General features: G+C 40.3%; 1 protein-coding gene across 15 annotated transcripts in view; it reads left to right on the top strand.

Annotated features, from left to right (window-relative positions):
- Nucleotides 1-5,226, top strand: part of LTBP1 (latent transforming growth factor beta binding protein 1) — a 424,762-nt gene extending 419,536 nt beyond the window's left edge. For all 15 annotated transcript variants that reach the window (XM_033838746.2, XM_033838748.2, XM_033838744.2 and 12 more), the window contains 2 exons: nt 2,924-3,073; nt 4,244-5,226. In XM_033838746.2, the coding sequence (XP_033694637.1) occupies nt 2,924-3,073; nt 4,244-4,425 (332 nt within the window). In that variant the 3' untranslated portion in view covers nt 4,426-5,226. The remainder of the gene's footprint in view (nt 1-2,923; nt 3,074-4,243) is intronic.
- Nucleotides 5,227-13,440: the final 8,214 nt, after the last annotated feature.

Raw genomic sequence — 13,440 nt, 5'->3', positions numbered from 1 at the left:
CTTCTAGACCTGAGTGGATCTAGAGCATTGCCAGCATCCAGAAGGACCCCTGGTTCCCCTTTTCCCAGCCACCCTCCCACCCCCTCAGGGTAACCACTATCCTAACACCTTAGATCAGTGGTCCCCAACCTTTTTGGCACCAGGGACCGGTTTTGTGGAAGACAATTTTTCCACAGATGTGGGGGGGGGGGGGGGCGGGGTTGCAGGATGATTCAAGCTCATTACATTCATTGTGCACATTATTACATTGTAATATATAATGAAATAATTATACAACTCACCATAATGCTAACAGGAGGTGGAGCTCAGGCAGTAATGCGAGCAATGGGGAGCGGCAGATGAAGCGCCACTCACTTGCCCACTGCTCACCTCCTGCTGTGCGGCCCAGTTCCTAACAGGCCATGGACCAGTACCGGTCTGTAGCCCAGGGGTTGGGGACCCCTGCCTTAGGTTTTCTTTAATCAACCACAAATAATCATGCACTACTTCAAGAAATGTGCTTAAATACATTGACAGCTATAAGCCTGTGCCCTTATAATTTCTACACTTCTGTGTATATATTTATAGGTCAGTAAACATTTACTTTTAAAAAAAAGGGAGAAGAAATATTAAAGTTGCAAGAAAGTACAGTTTGCCTGCCCCATAAATCCAAAATACCAGGGTAAATCTACATGTAACTCTGACGCAATCCCATGGCTTGTGTGTGCAGCCTCTAATGCATTATAGTTCAGATGCCAGGAATTTTAATGGTGAAGTGTTCTGGCTTATGTAGTTTTTTTTTAAGCTGTCATTGCTTTAAAACTTTTAAAATTCACTACAAATGTTAAGAAATAAGCATGTTGGTATCAGGTCAATTTCCTGTTTAGCAACATAGGAAGTTGCAGATGCAGTTCGAAGACCCCCCAGGTTTGACTATGTAACGGCCTTTAAATTTCTTACAAGTTGCAGAGAAATAGCTCCTCCTTCCTAGACCAGGATCAAAGGCTCTCTGGCCCTACTGAAGACATAAAATCGTATGAGGTAAGATAGTAAAAGAGAGGCTGAACCACACCACCTTTATTATTCATCATCTTGTGCCTCTGTGTTGAAGAAAGTTGGGCTAATGACTGGTGTCACCTTTAGTTAGAGCAGTATTTCTAAAACTGGAATTTTCTAGAGCAGAGATCAACTTTTTCTATAAATGGCCAGACAGTAAAATTTGTAGGCTTTGCAGGCTATATAGTCTCTTTTGTAGCTACTCAACTGTGCTCTGGAATCAGGAAAGCAGCCACAGACAGATATTAGCAAATAGGTGAGGCTGTGTTCCAGTAAACTTCATTTATAAAAATAGGTAGCAGGCCCACTTTAGAGCACGGGCTGTCCTTTGCTGACTGCTGTTGTTTTAGAGTCCTGTAGAAGTATTTTGGGGAGTCTGATTAATGCGTGTGTAGGAGTTTCAAATTTTAATTTCATGTTTTAACTTCTATAATAAACATAATTTTACTAGTTAAAATGGACTTTACTGTGTTACCTGGACTTTGAAATATTTCCATAGGTTGACTTTCTTGTCAATATTTCTCAAACTGGCTTCAGGATCTGCTGACAGTCTTGATGCCCAGTCGTATTTTTTTTCCTTTTTAGATGCATTACTTAATTTTTAAAATCATTGTTAGACCTTACAGCCCTGCATAAGAAATGATATTTTGCTGCCCCCTGCAGTTCGACTGGAGAATTACTTCAAAGGTCAGATGTAGAGTTCTGACCCTAGGTTGATTTTTTTTTTTCCCCTTAAAAGCTAATACGTGGGGCTTCCCTGGTGGTGCAGTGGTTAAGAATCTGCCTGCGAATGCAGGGGACACAGGTTCAAGCCCTGGTCCAGGAAGATCCCACATGCTGTGGAGCAACTAAGCCTGTGCGCCACAATGACTGAGCCTGTGCTCTAGAGCCCATGAGCCACAACTGCTGAAGCCTGCGCTAGAGCCCGTGCTCTGCAACGAGAGAAGCCACTGCAATGAGAAGCCCACACACTGCAACGAAGAGTAGCCCACACTCGCTGCAACTACAGAAAACCTTGCACAGCAATGAAGACCCAACACAGCCAAAAACAAATTTATAAAAAAAAAAAGCAAATACATGCTGCCTTCAGAAGGTGGGGGAGAGGATAAGACCCCCACATCAACAGTGTGTTTGGGTCACCGTGGATTTACAACTTTCTAGAAACAGAGGAAAATATTCTTGATGCCTGGCTACATTGTTTTTGTACTACTAAACTCTAGCTCCGAATCAGTTTAAAGATATCTTTAAAAAAAAGAGCCAAACAAGAGCTTCTTTGTTTCTTTAAAAGAATTTTGGTTTTCTAAACAGAAATATGTATTTCTCGTTTATCAGGATGTTGTGAGTTCCTTTTACTGCCTTTATCCTTTGATCCCCCAAGAGCCCTTTTGTAAGGCTCATTCCAAAGCCAGAGCAAACAGACCTCACGCGGCAAGCCAGCCTGGGTTTTCTCCGCTCCTGGGAACTCCCCATGAAAGAGCACTGCCTCCAATGCTGTGCATCTTAGCAAATGTCTACTCTCATAGTGAGTTCCATCGGTTCTATCCTGAAAGATGTTCTGACATTTACCCTACTGAGAACTCAGGAAATTTAAAATCTTAGACAAAAAATTTTAATAATTAAGGGCAAAAAAATACCCTACTTGCTGTATCATTTTATGTGATTTTAGTGTAGAACAACAGAATTCAAGATGTGGGGCTAATCTGTACAACCTACACAAGATTGGTAATAGTTTGCTTAATATCGTGTACAGATATATTCACTTGAATTTTAATGCTATCTTTAAGGAATGGGAAATATGTATGTATGATGAACCATAACCTTAATGATCATAAAAAACAGTGTAAGAGGTTGAAAATTTGTAACTTGCCTCCTGTCCTTTCCCTTCCAGGTTTTTTAAATAGCTTTGAGGAGTTGCAGGCTGAAGAATGTGGCATCCTCAACGGCTGTGAAAACGGGCGCTGTGTCAGGGTGCAGGAGGGTTACACCTGTGATTGCTTTGATGGGTATCACTTGGATATGGCCAAGATGACCTGTGTTGGTAAGAATCATATGTATTTGATGGGAAATTACTCTTTTCCTGAATGCCCTGTGGCTGGACCTCAGACAATCTAGTACATTTAAGATTTGCAGAGTTTCAGTTTGGGAAGATGAGAAAAGTTCTGGAGATGGACAGTGGTGACGATTACACAAAAATGTGAAGGTACTTAATGCCACTGGACTCTCCACTCAAAAGTGGTTAAAATGGTCAATTTTATGTTCCATATATTTTACCACAAATTTTTAAAAAGTTGGTATTTAAGAATTCATATAAATGGTACATACCTATGGAGGAAAGGCCAGAAAGTTTGGGGTAATTAGTTTGACTCTTTTAAATTGAGCTTTTGACTCTGCAGCAAATGTTTTCCCTGAATACCTGACACCAGCAAGAGGGGAATATAGATGAAAAAGAAAATACAACTTCCATTTTAGAGAAAGTTCTTTTCATAACTCTCACGTTGCCTTCCCTCTTACTTTTAAGAGAAGAGTAAAAATATGTTTATCCTTACCGTGTGATTGAGGATGTGTTCCTGAGCCTGCTGGCCTCCTTGCTAAATGACCCTTGACTTGTAGCATTTTTTTCCTCTATTTTTGTGGCTGTTTTGCTCCGTCGTGTAGTTTCCCCACTTCAATTTTGTTAGTCCCAATCTGAAGTGGGTCTAAAAAAAAAAGGTAACCTGGGTTATTAAAGGTGTTTCAAGTATTAAAGGTGTTTCAAGTGCATAGAGCCTTTCTTTCCTGTGGAAAGAAATCTAAGAAAGTAACTTAAACCTTTAGAGAGGCTGCTCAGAGGCTCTCTTTATTTCTCTTGACAACCTAACAGTTCTTCGGCATGTGCAGAGAGGAATTTAGAAGTAGGATAGTTGTTCCAGCTTCCTTAAGGTTTGACTATAAAAAGTCAAGCTGACAAAATGGTCCCTGTTGTGTTAAGTAACAAACAGGGAAAGAAATTCTAGAACCTCCTGGATAATCACCTTTTTAAGATCTATAAAGTAGTATTTCTCTTGCATGTAATTGAAAGACAATAATGGGAAAGACTGCAGTTTACTGGGGGGAGAGCACAGAACAGCCAGGCTGTGTTCAGGCCGGATGCCTAAGGTAGGGTGTAGATTGCATTTCCTCCTGGAACAATGTTGAAGCTTGCTAACCTGCGTGGTTTGGCTTATTGCAGATGTCAACGAATGTGATGAGTTGAACAACCGGATGTCTCTCTGCAAGAATGCCAAGTGTATCAACACCGAAGGTTCCTATAAGTGTGTGTGTCTGCCCGGCTTTGTACCTTCCGACAAGCCAAACTACTGCACTCCATTGAATACCGCCTTGAATTTAGAAAAAGACAGTGACCTGGAGTAAAAGTGAAGCTACATAACCTAAACCTGTATACTCTGCACTGTGTAAAGGAGAAAGAGAAATGTATTATACTTCAGACATTTCACTTGACCCAGAATGTTGGAAATATGGAAACATCATGGAATTGTATATCCTCAGAAGCGAAAGGATTCAGTGTGAGCCTGACTTGTGTGACAGACCAAATGGACATTTCTCTGAAAAAACAGTATATATAGTCTGTTCATATGTAAAATTCAGTGGAAAAGAGGCAGAACAGTGCTATTATTTTAAACAGAAGGTTGTATTATTATGTTTTTTGTTTTGATATTTTTTACTATTGCTTGATTAAATCTGGCATTTAAATAGTGGTGGAAATATTTTATATAATTTTCATTTTTTGGTTATGCAGTTCCTTGGCTACTGTTTCTTTCAAATGTCAAGTGCAAAAGCCTTTGATAAAATATTGTTTAAACTATTATAAGTATTGTTACACAGGGTTATGCTATTCCTGGTCTGGAACATTTTTAAAATCCAAATTGTCCTGTGGAGCAGGCAGTGATTAATTGTTTCAAAACTTTTATACACATTTGGAGAAAAGTACTTTATATTTACAATGTGGTATCTGATTTTAATGTCCATTTTTAGCCAAGCTGCTGGTAGGTGTTCATTGGATCCCTTTCCTACAAATGGAAGAACTAATGAGCTTACATTAGTGTTTGTTACAATGTGTAAAGTAGGACCAGCAAATTTTAAAACTTGATGATCCCAATATATTTACCATTGTATGTTAAAGCAAAATAAATCACCATTTTTTTAGAAAATTTCTACATCCGAGTAATGTCAATGACCATGTGCACACAAGTTGTTCCCGACCACCCCACTCTATCAATGGTCTTCTATGAATGTAGAGTGTTTTACAGGTTAATTATTACATTTGTTAGATACTGTTATGGGTGGAATTGTGTCCCTGGAATTCATGTTGAGTCATGTCCCCTCAGTACCTCAGACTATGACTGTATTTTTAGATGAGCTAATTAAGGTTGAAGAAGGTCACCGGGGTGGGCCCTAATCCAATAGGACTGGTGCTCTTATATGAAATTAGGACATACACAGGAAGATCCTGGGAAGGCACAGGGGGCCGACAGCCATCTACAAGCCAAGGAGAGAGGCCTAAGAAGAAAATTCTATAATACCTCGATCTTGAACTTCTAGCCTCCAGAATTAAAAAAAAATAAATTTAAGCCACCCAGTCTGTGGTACTTTGACAGCCTTTAGCAAATGAATACAGATGCATAACATAGGAAGAATAGCTTTCAGTGTTCCAAGCCTTACTTAATACAAATCCACAGTCATACAGTTGTCTTATTTAACCTGAATTTCAGAATCTTTTTTTTAAGACTTTTTTGATGTGGACCATTTTCGAAGTCTCTATTGAATTTGTTACAATATTGCGTCTGTTCCATGTTTCAGCTTTTTGGCCGTGAGGAATGTGGGATCCCAGCTCCCTGACCAGGGATCAATCCCGCACCCCCTGCATTGAAAGGCGAAGTCCCAACCACTGGACCACTGGGGAAATCCCTCAGAATCATTTTTAATAAGAGCATCTGAGTTTTCAAAAACAAACTATGGATAGGCATACTCAGCAGAAAATATCCCCATTTAACATTTTCTTGTAAGACAGGCTTTTGGATTTTAGCATCTGCCATAGGAGGAATGGTACATCTAAAATGTCCATGTCCTCTACCACCGAGAGCCCTATGACCGGGCACCAACCGCTGTCCCTGCCTTCCCAGGAGCTTGCACGGGCCACGCACCCGCACACCCCGTCAAGGGGATAATGGCCAGCACACGGTAAGGAAAAAGGACGCCCAAACTAAAAGCAGCTCTCACACCAAAAAACTATTAAACACACACAAACCACACAGGAACACTCCCGCTTATAAACAGACCTCCAAGATTACAGTAATTGTTTCTTCTCAACTCACAGAGTAAGAAATATAGTATAAGCAAAATGAAGAAGCAGAGGAACCACTCCCACTTAAAAGACCAAGAGAATCCCCCTGAAGGAACAAACAGTGAAACAGACCTCTTCAGTCTAATAGACACCGAGTTCAAAAAGGAGGTAATGAAAATACTGAAGGAATTAAGAAAGGCTATCAACAGAAATGCAGATTCCTGTAAAAAGGAACTCGAAATTAAGGTGGAGCCAAGAAAAATTAGAAAATTCATTTGCCAAGACAGAAGCTGAGCTCAAGGCAATGAATAGCAGGATGAATACATTAAGTCCCCTACATACGAACCTTCAAGTTGCGAAATTTCCAAGATGTGAACATGCGTTCCATCAACGTCAGGCGTGAGTGAAATTGCAGCTTGCCCTCCGTCTCCTGTTGCTGATGATCCTACCATCTCCCACCTCCTCTCCCTCCTCCAGTCAGTAACTCTTCTTGCCTGTTCACTCAACACCAGCCCCTGTATGCCAGCTCTTGTACTGTACTACTGTACTTCTCAAGCTACTGTACTGTAAGATTAAAAATGTTTTATTTTTGTGTTTATTTTTTATGTATTAGTTGTAAATACATTATTATGTATTATTTGAAAAGTATTATAAACCTATTATAGTAGAGTACTATATAGCTGATTGTGTTAGTTGGGTACCTAGGCTAACTTCGTTGGACTTACGAACAAATGAGACTTAATGAATGCACTCTTGGAACAGAACTCATTTGTATGTAGGGCACTTACTGTACATAATGCAGAAGAAAGAATAAGTGATCTGCAAGATAGAATACAGTGATGGAAATTACCCAATCAGAACAGAAGACAGCCAAATGAAAAAAGATGAAAGCAATATAAGAGACCTATGGAATAATATAATAAATATGACCAATATAATGTAAAAAAATACAAAGCTTGCCAGTCTGTGCATAATAGGGATTTCAGAAAGAGAAGAAAGAGAAAAGGGGATTAAAAATGTATTTGAAGAAATTATGGCTGAAAACTTCTCAAACCTAAAGAAGGAAATAGATATCCAGATACAGGAAGCACAAAGGGTCCCAAACAAGATGAACCCAAACAGTCCTACACCAAGACATACTATAATAAAACTGGAAGAAGTTAAAGAGAGGATTCTAAAGGCAGCAAGAAGCTAATTACAAGGGAACCCCCTATAGGGCTATCAGCTGATTTCTCTACAGAAATGCTGCAGGCCAGAAGGGAGTGGCAAAATATATTCAAAGTCTTGAAAGGGAAAAATCTGCAACCTAGAATACTCTACCCTGCAAGACTATCACTTAGGAGGAGAGAAGGAATTTCTCAGGGACTTCCCTGGTGGTATAAAGAATCTGCCTTCCAATGCAGGGGTCAAAGTTCCGATCCCTGGTTGGGAAACTAAGATCCCACACGCTGCGGGGCAATTAATCCCGCACACCACAACTAATGAGTTCACACCTCTCAACTAGAGAGCCCACATGCCGCAAACTACAGAGCCCACGCTCTCTGGAGCCTGTGCACCACAACTAGAGAAGAGAAAACCTGCAAGCCACAACCAGAGAGAAGCCTGTGCACTGCAATGAAGAGCCCGTGCACCACAACGAAAGATCCCGCATGCCACAACTAAGACCTGACACAGCCATAAAAGTAAATTTAAAAAAAAAAGAATTTCTCAGATAAGCAAAAACTAAAAGAATACAGCAATACTAAACCTATCTTAAAAGAAATATTCAAAGGTCTTCCCTAAATAGAAAAGAAGAAGATATAGGAAAGAGGGAATCACAATTGGAAATTAAATCACTTAAGCTGGTTTACAGATCAAAAAGAAAAACTAACCTATTTGTGAAAGCAATGATAAACATAAGGAACAGCAAAAGGATAAACATGAAGATGTAAAAAAGGACGTCAAAATCACAAAATGTGGGGAAGGAGAATAAGAAAATCTAGATTTTGTTTTTTCTTCTTACAATGTCTATTCTAAAACTATCAGTCTAAAGCAAGCAGTTATAGGAAGGAGTCAACATACCTGAAAAACAGGGTAACCACAAATCAATAACATACAATAGATTCATAAAAGCCAAAAAGAAGAGGACACAAACATAAAAGGAACATCAAACCACAAAAAGAAAAAGAAACGAAGAAACATAGAATCGACTGGAAAACAAGGTTTAAAATGGCAATAAATACAGATGTATTAATAATTACCTTAAATGTCAATGGACTGAATGCTCCAATCAAAACACAGAGTGGGGGAGAGGGGGAAGATGGCAGAAGAGTAAGATGCAGAGATCACCTTCCTCCCCACAGATACATTGGAAATACAACTACACGTGGAACAACTCCTACAGAACACCCACTGAATGCTGGCAGAAGACCTCAGACCTCCCAAAAGGCAAGAAACTCCCCACGTACCTGGGTAGGGCAAAAGAAAAAAGAATAAACAGAGACAAAAGAATAGGGACGGGACCTGCACCAGTGGGAGGGAGCCGTGAAGGAGGAAAGGTTTCCACACACTAGAAGCCCCTTCATGGGCGGAGACTGCGGGTGGCGGAAGTGGGGAGCTTCGGAGCCATGGAGGAGAGCGCAGCAACAGGGGTGCAGAGGGCAAAGCAGAGAGATTCCCCCACAGAGGATCGGTGCCAACCGGCACTCACCAGCCCTAGAGGCTTGTCTGATCACCCACCGGGGCGGGCTGGGCTGGGATCTGAGGCTCGGACTTCGGTCAGATCACAGAGAGAGGACTGGCGGCATGAACACAGCCTGAAGGGGTTAGTGCACCAAGGCTAGCCGGGACAGAGTCCGGGGAAAAGTTTGGACCTGCCAAAGAGGCAAGAGACTTTTTCTTCCCTCTTTGTTTCCTGGTGCGCAAGGAGAGGGGATTAAGAGTGCTGCTTAAAGGAGTTCCAGAGACGGGCGTGGGCCACGGCAAACAGCGCGGACCCCAGAGACGTGCATGAGACACTAAGGCTGCTGCTGCCACCACCAAAAACCCTGTGTGCAAGCACAGGTCACTATCCACACCTCCCTTCCGGGGAGCCTGTGCAGCCCGCCACAGCCAGGGTCCCGTGACCCAGGGACAACTTCCCTCGGGGAACGCACGGCGCGCTTCAGGCTGCTGCAACATCACGCCAGCCTCTGCTCCCACAGGCTTGCCCCGCACTCCATACCCCTCCCTCCACCGGCCTGAGTGAGCTGGAGCCCCCGAATCAGCAACTCCTTTAACCCTGTCCTGTCTGAGCAAAGAACAGATGCCCTCCGGTGACCTACACGCAGAGGTGGGGCCAAATCCAAAGCTGAAACCCAGGAGCTGTGTGAACAAAGAAGAGAAAAGGAAATCTCTCCCAGCAGCATCAGGAGCAGCAGATTAAATCTCCACAATCAACTTGATGTACCCTGCATCTGTGGAATACGTGAACTGACAACGAATTATCCCAAATTGAGGAGGTGGACTTTGAAAGCAAGATTTATTATTTTTTCCCCCTTTCCTCTTTTTGTGAGTGTGTATGTGTATGCTTCTGTGTGAGATTTTGTCTGTATACTTTTGTTTTCATCATTTGTCCTAGGGTTCTATCCGTCCGTTTTCTTTTTTTTACTTTAAAAAGATTTTTTCTTAATAATTATTTTTTTATTTTAATAACTTTATTTTATTTACCTTACTTTATTTTATTTTATCCTCTTTCTTTCTTTGTTTCTACTTTTTCTCCCTTTTATTCTGAGCCATGTGGATGAAAGGTTCTTGGTGCTGCAGCCAGGAGTTAGTGCTGTGCCTCTGAGGTGGGAGAGCCAACTTCAGGACACTGGTCCACAAGAGACCTCCCAGCTCCACGTAATATCAAATGGCGAAAATCTCCCAGAGATCTCCATCTCAACAACACCCAGCTTCGCTCAATGACCAGCAAGCTACAGTGCTGGACACCCTATGCCAAACAGCTAGCAAGACAGGAACACAACCCCACCCATTAGCAGAGAAGCTGCCTAAAATCATAATAAGTCCACAAACACCCCAAAACACCCCACCAGACATGGACCTGCCCATCAGAAAGACAAGATCCATCCTCATCCACCAGAACACAGGCACTAGTCCCCCCCACCAGGAAGCCTACACAACCCACTGAACCAACTACAGCCACTGGGGACAGACACCAAAAACAACAGAACTACAAACCTACAGCCTGCAAAAAGGAGACCCCAAACACAGTAAGATAAGCAAAATGAGAAGACAGAAAAACACACAGCAGATGAAGGAGCAAGATAAAAACCCACCAGACCTAACAAATGAAGAGGAAATAGGCAGTCTACATGAAAAAGAATTCAGAATGATGATAGTAAAGATGATCCAAAATCTTGGAAATAGAATAGACAAAATGCAAGAAATATTTAACAAGGACCTAGAAGAACTAAAGATGAAACAAACAACGATGAACAACACAATAAATGAAATTAAAAATACTCTAGAAGGGATCAATAGCAGAATAACTGAGGCAGAAGAACGGACAAGTGACCTGGAAGATAAAATAGTGGAAATAACTACTGCAGAGTATAATAAAGAAAAAAGAAAGAAAAGAACTGAGGACAGTCTCAGAAACCTCTGGGACAACATTAAACACACCAACATTCGAATTACAAGGGTTCCAAAAGAAGACGAGAAAAAGAAAGGGACTGAGAAAATATTTGAAGAGATTATAGTTGAAAACTTCCCTAATATGGGAAAGGAAATAGTGAATCAAGTCCAGGAAGCACAGAGAGCTCCAAACAGGATAAATCCAAGGAGAAACAAGCCAAGACACATATTAATCAAACTATCAAAAATTAAATACAAAGAAAACATATTAAAAGCAGCAAGGGAAAAACAACAAATAACACACAAGGGAATCCCCATAAGGTTAACAGCTGATCTTTCATCAGAAACTCTGCACGCCAGAAGGGACTGGCAGGACATATTTTAAGTGATGAAGGAGAAAAACCTGCAACCAAGGTTACTCTACCCAGCAAGGATCTCATTCAGATTTGATGGAGAAATTAAAACCTGTACAGACAAGCAAAAGCTGAGAGAGTTCAGCACTACCAAACCAGCTTTACAACAAATGCTAAAGGATCTTCTCTAGGCAAGAAACACAAGAGAAGTAAAAGACCTACAATAACAAACACAAAACAATTTAGAAAATGGGAATAGGAACATACATATTGATAATTACCTTAAATGTAAATGGATTAAATGCTCCCACCAAAAGACACAGACTGGCTGAATGGATACAAAAACAAGACCCATATATATGCTGTCTACAAGGGACCCACTTCAGACCTAGAGACACATACAGACTGAAAATGAGAGGATGGAAAAAGATATTCCATGCAAATGGAAACCAAAAGAAAGCTGGAGTAGCAATTCTCATATCAGACAAAATAGACTTGAAAATAAAGACTATTAGAAGAGACAAAGAAGGACACTACATAATGATCAAGGGATCAATCCAAGAAGATATAACAATTGTAAATATTTATGTACCCAACATAGGAGCACCCCAATACATAAGGCAAATACTAACAACCATAAAAGGGGAAAGCGACAGGAACACATTCATAGTAGGGGACTTTAACACCGTGCTTTCACCACTGGACAGATCATCCAAAATGAAAATAAATAAGGAAACACAAGCTTTAAATGATACATTAAACAAGATGGACTTAATTGATATTTATAGGACATTCCATCCAAAATCAACAGAATACACATTTTTCTCAAGTGCTTATGGAACATTCTCCAGGATAGATCATATCTTGGGTCACAAATCAAGCCTTGGTAAATTTAAGAAAATTGAAATTGTATCAAGTATCTTTTCCGACCACAATGCTATGAGACTAGATATCAATTACAGGAAAGATCTGTGAAAAATACAAACACATGGAGGCTAAACAATACACTACTTAATAACGAAGAAATCAAAGAGGAAATCAAAAAATACCTGGAAACAAATGACAATGGAGACATGATGACCCAAAACCTATGGGATGCAGCAAAAGCAGTTCTAAGAGGGAAGTTTATAGCAATACAATCCTACCTTAAGAAACAGGAAACATCTCGAATAAACAACCTAACCTTGCACCTAAAGCAATTAGAGAAAGGAGAGCAAAAAAACCCCAAGTTAGCAGAAGGAAAGAAATCATAAAGATCAGATCAGAAATAAATGAAAAAGAAATGAAGGAAATGATAGCAAAGATCAATAAAACTCAAAGACTGGTTCTTTGAGAAGATAAACAAAATTGATAAACCATTAGCCAGACTCATGAAGAAAAAAGGGAGAAGACTCAAATCAATAGAATTAGAAATGAAAAAGGGGAAGTAACAACTGACACTGCAGAAATACAAAAGATCATGAGAGATTACTACAAGCAACTCTATGCCAATAAAATGGACAACCTGGAAGAAATGGACAAATTCTTAGAAATGCACAACCTGCCAATGCTGAATCAGGAAGAAATAGAAAATATGAACAGACCAATCACAAGCACTGAAATTGAAACTGTGATTAAAAATCTTCCAACAAACAAAAGTTCAGGACCAGATGGATTCACAGGCGAATTCTATCAAACATTTAGAGAAGAGCTAACACCTATCCTTCTCAAAATCTTCCAAAATATAGCAGAGGGAGGAACACTCCCAAACTCATTTTACGAGGCCACCATCACCCTGATACCAAAACCAGACAAAGATGTCACAAAGAAAGAAAACTACAGGCCAATATCACTGATGAACATAGATGCAAAAATCCTCAACAAAATACTAGCAAACAGAATCCAGCAGCACATTAAAAGGATCATACACCATGGTCAAGTGGGGTTTTATCCAGGAATTCAAGGATTCTTCAATATATGCAAATCAATGAACGTGATACACCATATTAACAAACTGAAGGAGAAAAACCATATGATCATCTCAACAGATGCAGAGAAAGCTTTCGACAAAATTCAACACCCATTTATGATAAAAACCCTCCAGAAAGTAGGCATAGAGGGAACTTTCCTCAACATAATAAAGGCCATATATGACAA

The sequence above is a fragment of the Tursiops truncatus genome, chromosome 14 (assembly GCF_011762595.2).
Source record: "Tursiops truncatus isolate mTurTru1 chromosome 14, mTurTru1.mat.Y, whole genome shotgun sequence".
NCBI lineage: Eukaryota > Metazoa > Chordata > Mammalia > Artiodactyla > Delphinidae > Tursiops > Tursiops truncatus.
Note: the sequence above shows the minus strand (reverse complement) of the source record. Positions and strands in the feature narration are given on the sequence as shown.